This window comes from Melanotaenia boesemani, chromosome 22 (assembly GCF_017639745.1).
Source record: "Melanotaenia boesemani isolate fMelBoe1 chromosome 22, fMelBoe1.pri, whole genome shotgun sequence".
Taxonomy (NCBI): domain Eukaryota; kingdom Metazoa; phylum Chordata; class Actinopteri; order Atheriniformes; family Melanotaeniidae; genus Melanotaenia; species Melanotaenia boesemani.
In genome coordinates, this window is record NC_055703.1 from 27676560 (window position 1) to 27692327 (window position 15768).

General features: G+C 43.8%; 2 protein-coding genes across 7 annotated transcripts in view; one reads left to right on the top strand and one right to left on the bottom strand.

Moving 5' to 3' along the window:
* LOC121634100 (gastrula zinc finger protein XlCGF57.1-like) overlaps nt 1-15768 on the top strand; it is a 540387-nt gene that overhangs the window by 408645 nt on the left and 115974 nt on the right. The window lies entirely within an intron of this gene.
* myo6a (myosin VIa) overlaps nt 1-15768 on the bottom strand; it is a 124745-nt gene that overhangs the window by 17292 nt on the left and 91685 nt on the right. For all 6 annotated transcript variants that reach the window (XM_041976523.1, XM_041976522.1, XM_041976521.1 and 3 more), the window contains 7 exons: nt 12884-13014; nt 12461-12538; nt 10056-10185; nt 7470-7560; nt 5647-5797; nt 2028-2236; nt 74-152 (listed from right to left, as the gene is read on the bottom strand). In XM_041976523.1, coding sequence (XP_041832457.1) covers nt 74-152; nt 2028-2236; nt 5647-5797; nt 7470-7560; nt 10056-10185; nt 12461-12538; nt 12884-13014 — 869 coding nt within the window. The remainder of the gene's footprint in view (nt 1-73; nt 153-2027; nt 2237-5646; nt 5798-7469; nt 7561-10055; nt 10186-12460; nt 12539-12883; nt 13015-15768) is intronic.

Sequence of the window (15768 nt, forward strand, 5' to 3'; positions counted from 1 at the left end):
ACCGAACTGATCCGCGTCCAGATCCAAACCCTTTACTGCCTGAAACAACTAAAACCAACAGAATCCTCTTCACCTGCAGCCGCCTCTCCTCCTCCTCCCTCTTCTTCCTCTCCTCCTCTTCCTGCTTCCTCTTCAGCTCCATCTCTGCTTTCCTGAAGACAGCAAAGAAAAGAAGATGAGCGTGAGCGGATAGATGGAGAGATGGAGGCTTTGCAGAGAAAGAAAAACCTCATGAATTGATCAGTTTGTTTCATCAGTATGAAGAGAATTATTATGAATAAGGATTATGTAATCAGCTGGGAGTGACTGGGTAATAACTGGACTCTGCTGTGAATCATGGTGATACAAATAAAGCTGAATTATTGGTCATTTCTGCTCTGTTCTTTAGAGGAAAACGCTCAGAGGAAAACGATCAGAGTGCTGAAGCGGCGTACTTTTCTACCCTCGGACTGTACTCGGTGGGCATGGACAGATCGAAGGTCGTTCTGCTGCAGCACACGCAGAGAGACGCTAAAATCAAACAGCTGGCAGAAGGGGAAGCACAGCCCTCTGCAGGGCTGCAGGAATTTAAAGCCTCAGGAGTGAAATCTCATGTGGGCGACGGCTCTTAACAGCCGCTGTGAGTAACGTGAGGATTACAGATGTAGGATGAAAGGACGGCGTCTGTAAAACAGGCTTTATGATGTGAAGTGTGTGGTGAGAGCGCCGTCGCTCCCCTGTTCTCATGGCTGCCAGTCTATGACCTTCACATGAGTCCTGGGGGTTCAGAACTCGCCAGAGGAGGAGAATAAAGTGAAGGCAAAGTGAGCCATAAAATGTGGGCTGTCACATCTAATGTCTGATATTAGCGTGCAGTGGTTTGTGACGGACATGATGGCTCCCATCAGTCCTCCTAAAGATGCTCCACCCGGTCGGCCATTAAACCCGGGATGGAGTACAACATGAATTCAGAACCTCTCTTCATTCAGTTCGACATTTAGGGAAGAAAAAAGAGCAAAACAAGTTTTAATCTTCATTTTCTCTAATAAAGAGTCATGTGTTTGGAGATTTTGGGACTTAGAGTTATTTTTGTGGGTCTAAAATTGTGTGTGTGTGTGTGTGTTTACCACCTGAGGTAACATGAGTGTGTTTGTCTAACATCATGTTGACAACAATGTGGAAGAAAAAGTGAGTTTAAGCTGTCAGGTGTGTCTGTTTGGATCAACGATGAGGGTCCATGACTCATTTTTCTGGGAAAGCTCTGGTTTAATGAGGCTGATTAAGGCTGTATGCAGACACATACAAACAGTTTCTGAGACCTTTTGCATCACATTATGGTAAAAAGCTTGCTGAAAACCCAGTTGTGTGCTATCTAATACTTGTCTTCTGCCCCCTGGTGGACACCTTTTGCACTACAATCATTTTGACACGATAAGATTAAATATACAAAAATTATTTTCTTATTTGGTTTTACATTTTGTTAAGGGGACAAAAATTATTTAATTTTCTTCCTATTTTTTCTTGGGTCAGGCTTTAAAGAGTTAAAAACCACTGGGGCTAGAGTTAAATAATAGAAAACAAATAGTCTGACAGACAGACAGACAGAGAGACAGATAGACAGACAGATAGACAGAAAGACAATCTGTCTGTCTTTCTGTCTATTTTTCTGTCTATCTGTCGTCTGTCTCTCTGTCTTTCTGTCTGTCTGTCTATCTGTCGTCTGTCTGTCTTTCTGTCTGTCTGTCTGTCTATCTGTCGTCTGTCTCTCTGTCTTTCTGTCTCTCTATTTGTCTGTCTGTCTGTCTTTCTGTCTATCTGTCGTCTGTCTCTGTCTTTCTGTCTGTCTGTCTATTTGTCTGTCTGTCTGTCTGTCTTTCTGTCTCTGTCTGTCTTCCTGTCTCTTTGTCTGTAGCTATTTTTTAACATAAAGGAAACTATGCTCCTTCCCACCATGTAAACGAACCACTGCAGCAGTTTTCCTGTGTTTTAGTTTCAGACAGAAAACCTCCAACCTGAACACCCCCCTCCTCTGCCCCCCTCCCACTTACAGTCGCCTGTCCTCCTCCTCCTGCTTGCGGCGCTGCTCTTCCTCCTCCCTCCTCTTCCTCTCCTTCTCCATCTCCTCCTGGATGCGTCGCAGCCGCTCACGCTCTTCCTCTTCCTTCTTCTTGTTCTGCATGGAGGTGAGCAGCTGCTCTGACCGGGTCACCAGGGCCTGGTACTCGTGGTCGATGTCCAGCCGGGTCATGGTGGTCACCTGACCAACACAAAGCATTGAGAAACCTGTGTGTAAGAGCTGGAACAAGATAAATAAAACGGAAGCGGTTCTCAGCGTCTTCACAGCGTGGAAGAACGGGGACGAGCTCCTCATCCTGAAGGGAGTTCATGTGGAAACGTGCTGGAGACAACGTGGGGCGACTAAAGCCGACTAATTTCATCTATTCTGGAACTGCTCATTAATAAAATGTTATTTTCAAGAGCTTAATAATTATAAGATAAAATAGTTCCCATTGAAATTTGACTTGTTTTATTTAGTAGAGCTGGGGTATCTGAATGCTGAGGATGACGTTAATTGCAGGGAAAACGTAATTACGCCATCTTTGCTGGAAATGTAGACAGATAAATGAGAACTGGGGGTGTGAAACTAAAGGTTTCCGCTGTGAACTTTGCTCATAGCCGACAAACAGCGGTGATGAGAAGGAGTACGGAGAATTTAACAGGACTTTGTAGCCTGGTGTGAAGAGAACCGCCTCCAGCAGCATCATGGTGGCAGAGAAACAAACTCTCCATGGGCCACAGTCTGAGCCGGTGGAAGTGGTGGAGACCGGAAGATGATGGATCAATCATGAACAATGCCCCCACCCTCTACATGGGAACGCCTCGGGATGTCCCGGAAAAGCTGGCAAATATGGCTGCTTAGGCAGCAGCCCCCACGGCCCGCCCACGGATAAGCGGCAAGAAAATGGATGGATGGATATTTTTTTAAATTACAGGATAAGTCAATTTTACATGGATGCTATTGTTGGTATTCTTTTAACCTCAAAGCACCCCAACATGTACATGTACCCCGTTTGAAAAACGGTGACCTAAATTTCCTGCTGGACTGTAATAACGGCTGAAAAAAGGTCACACTAAATGTTAACATCTGTATCACATGTTGTAAAATCCCTAAAAATATAAAATAAATACATTTAAGTGGTTTCTGATGGATTCCTACACTCCAATAGAGACTTTACCAACACACGACATCCAGCTGGAGTTCATGAGCTTTTCCTGAGGCACCATTAGTTGGTTCATTTCTGGTCAAAACGTCTGTGTAGGAGCTGCAGATGGATGCTGCTTCGGTCTTGACATCCACGTCAGCTTGAGATGCTGCAGGTTCCCACAGTTCACTGTCGCTGTATGTTCATCTGTCATCTGACAGACACAAGCAGGACGGAGGTGTAAAACCTGAGGAGCGAAGCATGCTGTCATCTCACAGCTCATTAATATTCATACACATCTGCTGTCACGGCAACCTTTCTCCTCCGACCGTCAGTTACTCGACAACAAAGCCTGACACGATGGCAGCCGCTGGTTCGGAGTCCTTCCAGCAGCGTTTGTCCCTGTTAACCCAACGATTTCTCTCAGACTCACAACCAATCAGCTCCTCTGCAGGGAAAAGATGGCGGCGGGGGGGATGGAGGAGAAGTTAGTGTAACAGATAAAAACTTCACATGAACATCCTGCTAGTTTCCTCCTCCTCAACACGAGCTGAGTGGTAAACAAGAGACAGAACTTGTGGCAGAAAAGCTGATCAGCTGATCACAACAGCCACGTCATGATTCGAGGAGCTACAGGTGATGGAGGAGTAGGCTGACGGAGAGACAGGGAGCGACAGGAGCAGCAACGTTCGCACAAAACTGCCCAAAGGTAAAAAAAACAAACAAACAACACAATAAGTGTGGGTGTTGGACCCTCTCACAATGTTTCAACACACCCACATCCCCTACAGGTGCGACGCCCATGGGCGGAGCCTTCGGCTATCAGGCCCAGCAGACACCCTCTATATTTAAGATCAGGCTTAAAACCTTCCTTTCTGATAAATCTTATGGTTAGTGGTGGTTAGCCATCCCTTCATTATGCTGCCATAGGCTGAGACTACTGAGGGATGTCCCATGATGCACCAGGCTCTTCCTCTTCATCTCTCTGCTCCTCATCTTCCATGTAGAAACATATGACAGTACCGGCATCATTAGCATATTTCTCCTCTCAGCAGGTTTTCCTGGATAAAAGTTGAAGGCCTGTTGGTCTCTCTTTGCTGTCTTCTCCACCCCAAGCGGTCCAGACAGATGGCCGCCCTTCCTCAGCCAGGTTCTGGTTCTGGTTCTGCCGGGGTTTTCCTTCCTGTTAAAAGAGAGTTTTTCCTTTCCACTGTTGCCTCTTGCAGCTCAGGATGGGTGCTTGATGGCTGATTTTTTTGGGGGGGCTTGTTGAAGTGTTGATCATCGTTTGCCACTGATATTTGTACAAACCTGCTCATGTTTTACTAGAAGCGCAAAAGCTGTGTTTTATTTAGCCTAGGTGGACTGGAAACGTAGTGTGCACGCCAGGCCTGTAAGGAACAACATCCTCATCAGACCTGAAGACGGTGGTTATCTAGCACATGTAATCTCTGTGTCTGCACTGACTGTGTCTTCTAAATAACTTTTAAAGACTGAGCAGCACAAACAGAAGATGGAGGTCGGCCATTGTTGTTGTTGTCGTGCTGTTGGTGGGTGTAAAGATGATGTAACAGTTGTCATCGTCGCCTCAGACAGGATTTACCTTGGGTTTCACCTTCCAGAGAAAATGTCACTCTGGAACCCGTTCTCAAATATTTGCAGACCTCCAAACTCCAAACTTTTCTTTTTCTGTCTCAGCTTCGTCATGTAAACGGGGAGTTACTGATATTTCTCATGCACCACATGCTGAAATTTCCATTTGAGTTCCTTTACATTTGTCTGGGGCTTTGTTAGGTTGTCCGAGCAGCTCTCAGGTGTAGCTTCTTATCTGACTTAGTTATGCTCCTTTAAGACACCTGATCCACAAATCCAGCTGTGTGTCTAATGATTGTTACTCAGGCCTCGTAAATGCTCCACGCTGCGCAGCTGATTGGCTGAAATCAGCATTTGGTCCCAGCCTTTGGACCAGTCTTCCTCTGGAGCCTGTTCTGTTCTTCTGAACTTCTCTTGTGTGTTTTACAACAAAACTGAAGATTTACTTTCCTTCCAGGATGGTTTTATGTCTGACTTCCAGTTTTAGACCTCGGCTTTGCTCCGTCTTGTGATGTTTCCTGTTTTTCTTTAGTGTTCCTACATTTTACTTGCCGTTTTCCCTGTAATGTGGCAGCTGTTTGCAGCGTTTTTATGTCAAGTTTTAAAGGTGATACATGAATTATAAGAAGAAGTCGGACAATCCATCAGTCTTTCAGGTCTCAGATTAAATAAATGCATCACAATACGGATGCCTGCATGTCCAAGTTTTACCATGAAGAGTCTAATTCTACCAGCTGTCCGTCAAACAGCACCAGTTTGGTGTCATTCTGTCCATCATGTCCACTGAGCTGCAGTTTTCAAACTAAACTCCTGACATGTTCAGTATGTCTCCATCTAAGCTCAACAAAAGGAGACGTAAACGTCCACCCACCTTTATTTTGACCATCAGGGCGTCTATGGTGGCCTCCAGATCCTGGACCTGCCGGCTCATCTCCTGCTTGCCCTCCTTCAGGCCGGCCACCACCTCGTTGAAGCGGCCCATCCTCGTCTTCAGGTTACGCACTTTGACCAAGCCATCGATGCTAAGACACAAACACGGATGGAGGGATTAAACATTTAACATTCAGCATCCCTGCTTTTCTACATCCACTTACATCAATCTTTCTGGATTAGTTTAGCTTGAAAAGATGTTTTTTAATCTTTGTATGTTTGCATATGGTGTAAAAATCACAGGATTTTTTCCTCTTTGCGTCAAATCGAGTCCGGCAAAAATGATTAAAATAAAGTTTTCAATAAAAAAATGATTGCAATGTTTAAGGTTAAGCTTGTGGGGTTCGGGTGTGGGACTGGGGGTGGCGTTGTCCAGAGAAACCAAAGACCAGGAGGAAGGTTTGATGGCTTCATACCATCGATGTCCAGTTGGACGTTTCATACCACATAGTTATAAATCTGTGGTTCACTCTTCCGCCTCATAACGATTTTCTCCCAGTGAAGTGGGGAAACTGGACGTTTCTGTGTTTAAAACATTAACTTTTAGTCACAATGTTTGAACTCTGCTTTGTTTCTATTTTTTCCATCCTGGAGCTCAGCTTTGCTTTGGCTTCCATTCATGCTAACGTTGCAGTAAATCTCAGTAAGAGTTTTTAACATCGGCTTACTAAACTACAGAGTGTGGAACTGCTACGTTAAGTTCAGGACATATATCACCATCTAAAGAAAAAAGTTCTTCTTTTTCAAGGAAACGTAGCAGAGATGAAAGTTGGACCCTGTTTATTCGACTTGTTTTTAGAATTTGGTGTCATGTTTGAGAAAGCAATAAAAAATATCTTTAAAAGTGATTCCCTCTCGTTTGTTTGAGCAGCTGCAGAAATAACTTGAAATGTGAAATGGGGTGAAAAGACGAGGAGGAGAACGCTTATCTTTGTAATCAGCTGTGAGGAGTCGGAGCAGGTGGACGCCGGTCGCAGAGAGGCCGTACGGCAGCTTTAATGAGGGGATGGAAATGTCACTGAGACCGCTGAGATCCGTCCAGATCCCAATGAAAAGCTTCCAACTCGTTAACAAGGAGGGAACTTTGGAAGCCAAAGCACCTTCCGCTCTGAATGCTAATTACTACGGCTAATAACCCACATCTTAGTTTGGACCAACTTTTTCTGCTCCGCTCACGTCTGTCACTTCCTCACGTCACTAGATCTCAGTTTCTACTGGAACTCTGCAGGCTATTAACGCTCCTCCCAGGCGCCTCCATCACACACTCCACCTCATCTCAGCAGCCTGTTAGAATGAACCAGCAGGTTGCCAGATCACACAAAAACCCCCACAGAGGAGAAAAAATGCTCCTCCTCACCTGCATCTTCCATTTTCCTCCTCACCTGCTCTCACCTGCCCGGGGGTCGCAGTTGTTTACAATCAAAATATCACAGGTAATTAGCATAAAGGCATGTGTTGCCAGGCAACCGTCCCCAAGGTGAAATGTGTGTGTGTGTGTGTGTAACAGACAGAAAAAGAGAAATATTGAAGGAGGAGGAGGAAGATGAGGATAAAGAAGTGAGGAGAAGAAGATGTAGGGGACTGTGACGAGGAGGAGGAGTTTGTAGAGACGTTGAGATGAGAGAAAAATTAATCTGATGACTGAGAGGAAAAAGAAGACAAATTACAATAAAAGGGTTGAAAATAAAAACAGAAAAAATGATGAGATGAAACAGCAAGAAGAGATTTAAAAGAGGGGAGAATGAAGAAGGAAGGGGAACCCACCGAGGTTTGTGTTTCTTCTTGCAGAGCCACATTCGAACAGTCTTCTGCATCATGATGCAGGCGTTCGCTCGGTACAAGATCTTGTTCTTCACTGTGAAGGACAGAAACAGGAGATGCTCAAATCTCAGGGAGGAAAAGCAAGTCAGACACACACAAGCTAAAACCTGGTGAAACCAAGGAAAGCGTTCAGTCTGAGGCTGAAGATGAAGAAACATCCAGCAGGTTTCACCAGTTATAGACCTAAAGACACCCAGAAGTGGCTGGATAAAATAAATAGAAAAGACTTTATGTAAAAATATTCAACAGGGACAAACGTATAAAACACGGCTTCTTTACATCATTTAAAGGAAGAACCGTGCATGCAGCTAATTAGCAACTTCTGTTCCCGGCATGAAACACGGAATTAAAAACAGCAAAAACAACTAGATAAATATAAAAACATTAAGAAAAAAATGAAGAAAACTTATCGGTTAATCTTTGGAATATACATTCTTTGTTCCTTAAAAGCCAAAACTGATTTGGGGGGTGGATTTCCCCTCTGATCAGTCCAAGGTCTGAACACCGGGAGCCAGTTCCAGAGGCATGTTGGTCCTGGACAATCATCCGTCTCTTGACAAAGTTTCTCATGTTAATAATTTAGGTCTTTTTTATCTAAAAGTTTGATTTTCTTTGATCTGATGTTTCCATGAGCATCAGACTAACAGCTGATCCAACGTCTGAAGTCATAAAGAAAACTTTACTGAGGAACGTGTCATGCCGGTTTTTCTCTTATTAGTTTTTCAGTTTTCATTCAAATAAAAAATGATTTTCAGTTGACCCTTAAAAGAGGTCTGACTGTCAGTGAGGTTGGATGCACAGCAGTCATTGGATCCGGACGTTTCATGGGACCACTGGCCTCGTCCAGCATAGAAGAACCAGAGGGGAATCAGCTTATTTCACTAAATATGTCCGATACTGCAGGAGGTCCTGGTCCATGCAAGTCCAGCTGGATTCTCCTCAGACGTCATCTTGATGTAAACTGACTTATAAAACCAGGATTTTATGATTCCAGTTTCACTGAGCTGACACTGGTCTGAAATCCTGAGGCCCGGGGCAGAAGGTCTAAGTCTGCCCACCGTTTGTGGTTCACTGTCATCCATCTGACAACAGGGATGATTCCTCCTCCTCCTCCTCCTCCTCCTCCCCCTCCTCCTCCTGGTGAGGGAAGGCTGACTTGGACTGAAGTGAGAAAATGAAAAAGTGAGGAGGAAAACGAGGTGGAGGAGGAGAGATGACTTGTGAAAGAGAAATAGAGACAGAAATCGATAACATCTACGCTCGCTGCCAAACTCATTTCATCTGGTTATGACCTCAGAATGTGGGACTTGTACAATAACAGGATGATGAATTAACGGCTGCGTTGGCAGAGCGGCGAGGCGGACGCTGCTCGTACGGGTCTGCCTTCAGTCCTGCAGCTGCAACATTACACACCTCACAGACGTACTCAGGTTAAATGGGATGCCCTGTTATGCTTCACAGCAGAGACTTCTGTTCAATTTGTCCCAACAAAGCTCATTTTCAAACTGATAATGAGAAGAAAGAAATGCAGAAGGCACGCAGAGGACAGGGAGGAAGGGTGGAGTGGTGGATTAATGAGCAGAAAAAGAGAAAAGGTTCAGGCAGATGGGAGCAAACGGAGCGGCAGACATGTTGTGATGGCCGCCTGCAGTGATTGACACCAGCTCTCCTCACCAACCCTGGTTTGAGCTGCTCCATCCACGAGGCCCCCGAGTGTTAAAGCCAGCCGTCTCTCACACAGATCCATCTTCTGTTTGCATGATCGGTTTCCATCGTGTCCGTCTGCACAGATCTGAGAGTGATGAGCTCTCAGGGTGCGCGCTGGGCAGCTGGAGTCCAGCAGGAATGATTCTTCATTTTCTGCATCAGTCATGTGTGCCGAATCCCAGAAGAGCCACACACCAACTACAACAAGCTTCTGAAGCATCGTGCAAGCGACTCCATGACGATGTTTTCAGTTACACGTTGGTGATGGAACTTTTAGACGTCGGTGGCGTTCAGAGCTGATTTTTAACTCACCGAGTGATCACAGAGCGACAGACGACCTGAAACCTGATTTAATCTAAATAAAACCGATCCTGGAACCCAGCGAGACGTCAGTCCAGCCGCCTGATTCTTTAATAAAATGCAGATTTTACTGGTTTATCGTCTGTGTTAATTTATTCAGAATCTGATGGTCAAGATCAAGGTTAAGTCATGACAAATAAATCAGAACAGGGTCATCTCTGAACACAAAAAAAGACAACTTCTCCTTTAACGTCTGAGCTTAAAAAGCACATCACGCTTGATCTCAGTTAATCTGTGAAACCTGAACTCATTTAAAGTATTTTTAAGATTGTAGTAAGATAATCAGATTTTGGACTAAACTGCAGGAATTCATCCAGTTTATTCATATTTATTAAAATAACACAATATCAGCTTAAACATCAGCCAAAGCTGAAAATTGAACTTCGTTTATCTGGAGACGTTTCCTTCACTGTTGTCCTGACTCAGATCAGCTCTGAGACGGTTTTCGGGAGAGATGCTTACACTTGATGACGGACAGCGCGCACCACTGGACCTTCTTCCAGCGGCTGTGGATGAGCCACTTGGTGACCTTCTTCACCAGCTCGGCCAGGTGGTCCGGGTCCGACTTCATGATCTGGTCAAACTCTGCAAACTGGACACAAACCAGAAACGTTTCAGCATCTGTGATTCGTTACTGAGGCGTTTTCTCTCTGTTACATAAAAGCATCAGTCAGCGACGTTACTTCGACTCAAACATCCTTCTGCCTCATAAAGCGTTACTTTGTCCATCATGGCTGCAAACAATCCCTAATTTCTATTTATTTTATTATTCTTTCTTTTTTTTTTCATTTGGCTGTTTTTTCTTTTTCTTTCTATATTGCCGTACATAAGACGGATGTCTAGAGTCGTGTTGTCATCTACATGTTGTTAAGGAATAAAATATGTTAATAAAATAAAAAAAGAAATAAAAAATAAAATAAATCCCTTTGTAATGCAGCGTGTCCTCTGCAGGTGGGTCAGCCTTTTCAAGTCATCGTGATTCTAACTCAAACATCTCAACAGAAATGGATGCTGTTGCACTGATGAGAATCAGAAGCACCAGAGCAAACAGAAACCACCATGAAACGCAGGAAAGCTGAACACAAGGAGGAAAACCGACTTCAAATTGACTGAGTTGTTCAGACAAAGCGTGCGTGCTTCTAACAAGGAGCTGCACACGGCCAGGCGGCGGCACTTATCTGACATGATTAACGAGTTTCAGGAAGATCAATTCTCTCCTCAGCGCTGATTACATGTGGACACGTTTACATCCAGGCTTAAAACATTTCTTTTCTCTATGCTTGAAATCCACAGCGTAACTTTTAACTCCTCTAGACTGTTCATTTAGTTATTTTACATGATTTTAAGATGACTTTTTATTATGATTTTTTATTGTGATGAAAAGTTTTTTGTGTACTTGTGTGTGCATACATATATATACACACACACACATATGCATATATATATACACATATATATATGTGTGTATATATATGTATATATATATATACACACATATATATATATGTGTGTGTATATATATATACACACATATACATATATATATATATATATATATATATATGTATATATATATATATATATATATATGTGTATATATATATATGCTCTTCTTCTTTAGAGGGTTTAACGCCCGAACTTCCCGAATTAAAAAAAACATTCAGTAGTTTTGCACAAACGTCGCTGTTCTGTTCCTGTTTGTGTCTACGGCAGCCACAGCTGTAAAATTTAAGACAGCCATGCACACCTCTATGAAGATAGATGGATTTATACTCCAGATATGCAGGGTGGGTCTAGAAAAGTTTTGATGGGGGACCAGGAAGGAGCCCTGACCAGGAAAAGGGGTGGCACAACCAACTGGACATTGTGATCATGGATAAGCAGCAAAGGGAAGAAGTAGTGATGGATGTAGCCAACACCGACTATGGAAATATCAGGAAGAAGGAACACGACACCCTGGAAAAATACCAAGGACTCGAGGAAGAGCTGGAGAAAGCCTGGAAGGTGAAGGCAGCAGTAGTACCAGTGGTCATCGGAGCATTGGGGGCCGTGTCCCCCACACTGGAGAAGTGGCTCCATCAGATACCTGGAGAACCATCTCCATCCAGAAGAGAGCAGTCCTAGGAACAGCTAAGATACTGGAGGACCCTCAAGCTCCCAGGACTCTGGTAGAGGACCTGAGCTGTTCATATTTCACAGGGATGTGACTGGAAGCTGGAAGTGTTGATCTAACCGAGTTTCTCCTCATTGTTCGTGCTGGGTCGGTGATAAGGTGACGGACCCTCGCTGCGCTCCCAAACACTGTCTGACGCAACCTCCGATCAGAAAGTCTGCTGGTTTGTGACGGAGCAGCTGACATTTGATGAAACCTCCAACTCCCAAACCTGGAGCCCGCCGCTGCTCCCGAGATGAAGTCATGAATCATTTTTCATCATTTCTGTGTCTGTTTCCTAACAAGCAGTCCAGTTCTGGATCTGTGAAACTCCAGAAGCTGCAGCATTAAAACCGGTTTCTGAGGCAGGCTTGGCAAACAGAGAGCTGGCATGTGTTTTCTTTCTGGGTGTCAAATCTACAGTGTGAGAGTGTGTGTCCTGCACAGTGTGCTGCAACAAACAGGTACTTCACAAAGCCCCCTTAGTGAGAACATGTCTAACCCAAATGTGATGAATTATTCATCTGGCAGAGGAATAAAAACCCACATCTGTTAGCTCCACTTCTCTCAGAAATCTCATCTCACCTCAGCAGCCAAAATGACTAATGCACTTTCCTGTGGCTCTATTGTGTTGCTTTCAGGGAACACGGCTTGTTTTAGCCAGTGTGAAGCAGGGGGAGGGGGAGGAATAGAGCAGCTTTTCGTAAAGTCTCACCTTCCCAGGGCGGAAAAACACTCTAGTTAGTCCAAACTTGTAGTCGTTCTCATTCAGTCCCAGAGCTTTGAACAAAGCCTGCAACACAAACATACAAGACACACAGTAACTCAGCTGGAAAACAAAAATAAACACACAAAAACCTTGATGATCTGCAGCTGACTGACAGGAAACATGTTTACAACTCCTCATTAAGCCGAGTGGAGGAAGATCTAGGTCTAACATGCAGGAAGGAGGCATCAGGACTGAAAACTCAAAGCAACATGAATGAAGAAATAAAAAGAAGACAGACAGAAACTGGAAGAAAGAAGCTGAAGGAAATGAGATTTCCATCCAGAAAAGACAAACGAAAACATCACCAATGAGAGAAAAAGTCCTGGACGTGGAGATCTGAGCCTGATCGGCGTGTGCAGGAGGACTCACCTTGCAGAAGAGGCGAGGGTCGAGGCGGGTGAGTCTGGGAGGCATGTACTTCTGGTACATGTTGTAGAGCTCATGGAAAGGAGCTCTGGAGGGGAAGCCGCCCTGCATCAGGTCCAGTACCGACACCATACCTGCAGAAACAGGAGGAAGCATGAGGTGGAGGCTTCAGCTTCCTCATGCTTCCTGATCCGCCTGCATCTCACATACAGTATTTAGGATGTTTTTGTCTCCATGTTTTAAACATCTAATATGAGTGAAAAGGATTTTATGCTGAACAAATCTGACATGCTGACGTCTGCAGGATGACGCTCGTCGACGCTTTAACGGCCATGAAGCTGACCGGTGAAGACATGAGAAATGACTGTATCAAGCTGACTTTTCATTATAACCTGTTAAACGGATTTTTAGGTTTGTTTAGTTTTTATAAAATTCTTAATGCTCTTCTTACTTATCAGACATGCTTTTAAGTTATGAACCCTCGCAGACCCTGAGATCCTCTGGTACCGGCCTCTTCGTTGTTCCCAAAGTCAGAACCGAGACTTGTGGTGGGGCCTCGGTCCACCGCTACGGGCCTGGACTGTGGACCAGCCTGCAGAGAACCTTTTTAAAAACAGGCTCGAAGCTTTCTTTTTAGCTTATAGCTGAATTTTATTTGTTTAGATTTATACTTATTTAATCATACGTTTCTCTTTTTATTTTGAATACCACCTATTTATGTGGCTCTCCAATTTATTGTTTTGTTTTACCCAAGTAAAGTTTTATTTTATTTTACTTTATTTTTTTCTTGAACTCCGTTATCTGTACTTTTATTCTGGTCTGTTATCAGTTCTCGTTGTTTTTAAGTATATTTAATCTTGTTTTAACTGTTTAACTCCAGTGTTTCCTCCAGGGGATCCTTCACACCGGTAGCTCCATCTGCGGGGTTGTTGCCATGGTGACTGCCCTTGTCTGGGTGACTGGGGGTCCTGCACTGCAGCCCTGTGGCTGTGGTGTGGACCCAGCCTGCCCAGACCTGGGTGGTTCCTGTGGTGGCGCCCTCTGTGGTTATGGGTGGGCTGGCTGCTGGTGTAACTAGATCCCGTTTCCTCACAGCAGTCGAGCCGGATGTTTCCATCGACTGATGTTTTTACATTCAGTTCAGAGACGGTAACGAGGGATGGGAGTTCATGTTGGAGCAGAATGGGGTCTGGGCGGGTGGGGGGAGGGTACATGCGCTTTGTTTGTATGTGTGTGTGTGTGTTTACGTGTGTGAGACTGTGTGAAAGAGACTACAATGAGGTGTGTTTTAATTTCCTGTTATATACTCGGGTGTGTGAAGGCTTTTAAAGTTTGTTTTTAATTTGCATAATTTGTTTTTATTATGTAAATTACTTTGTGTTGGTTTGTGCATGAAAAGCGCTCTATAAATAAAATTTGATTTGCTTTGAATGACGAAGCAGAAGAGACTAAAGTTTTGGATTATTATTATATTATTTACAGTTAAAAATAAAGATGCATATTTGGTAATAAAATAAATAAAATATATGCATTACACAAAATGTGTATTATGTAAAATATAAAAATCAAATAATTACACAATTACATTTTCAAATACTATTAAAAGATTTATGTAATAAATGTTATAATACACTATTAGAAGCATTTATTTAATAATAAATTAACTGGTTTTAGACATTAACTGTTATTAGCCTCGTAGCAAAAGTGCTCAAGTTACATTTTTAGGTTTCCATCAGCAATAAAAGGAAACGAAAGGTAGACAGAGCCGAGGTAATAATGCTATGAAGCTATATAATTTATAATAAATAACTTTTTAACTAAAGAAATTTTATAATAAAATGAAATAATAGCATGCCATTATAAAACTTTGTGTTTAAACCATCGTTTGACATGTTTAAAGAGATCCGACTCATTTCTCTGCTCTATTGTTTTAAATTTAGAGGATTCCCACAAATCAGGAGATGAAGAGAACTTGTGTTTTTGTGCAGGTGTAGGTGGGTTTATTTTTGCTTCAAGCCAACGACCTGAACATGAACTCTTCTTGTTTATCACGACACGTTTGCAGCATCGACTCCACCTGGAATTTCATCTCCATCCAACTCACAGCAGGGTTGGCTTTAAGCCTGAGACATCGGAGAGAGTTTGTTCGGATGTGCTGCCGTCATGCTTACAGGTTTATCTGTGAGCTGTGGGTGAAAAGACTCCACCAGTCCACCACTGGCACCCGGACTGGATGCAGCTTTTCAGGGTGGATTCAGACATGAACCAATGTTCCGTTGTTTTCACACCTGGAGATCCCTCCAATCAGATGGAGAAGTGATTTATGCTGACAGAAGAGGCACTTACCAACCACACCACGACTCTCCCTGTCAAGCTCGGAGTCAGCGCACACTTGAGTTTAATTAGGTTTTATTTATTCTCCATTTTATTACTTTTTAAACCGTTTTATTCCTAAAACTTCTTTCTATCTCTGATGGTGAGTGTTCATCTTTTCTGTTTTTAATGTAAATTCAGTTGTAGCATTTCACAGCATCCACCCGTCCACCCATCCATCCATCCATCTATCCACCCATCCACCCATCCATCCACCCATCTATCCATCCATCCATCCATCCACCCATCTATCCATCCATCCATCCACCCACCCATCCATCCATCTATCCACCCATCCACCCATCCATCTATCCACCCATCCATCTATCCACCCATCCACCCATCTATCCATCCATCCACCCACCCATCCATCCATCCACCCACCCATCCATCCATCTATCCACCCATCCATCCACCCACCCATCCACCCATCCATCTATCCACCCATCTATCCATCCATCCACCCACCCATCCATCCATCCACCCACCCATCCATCCATCTATCCACCCATCCA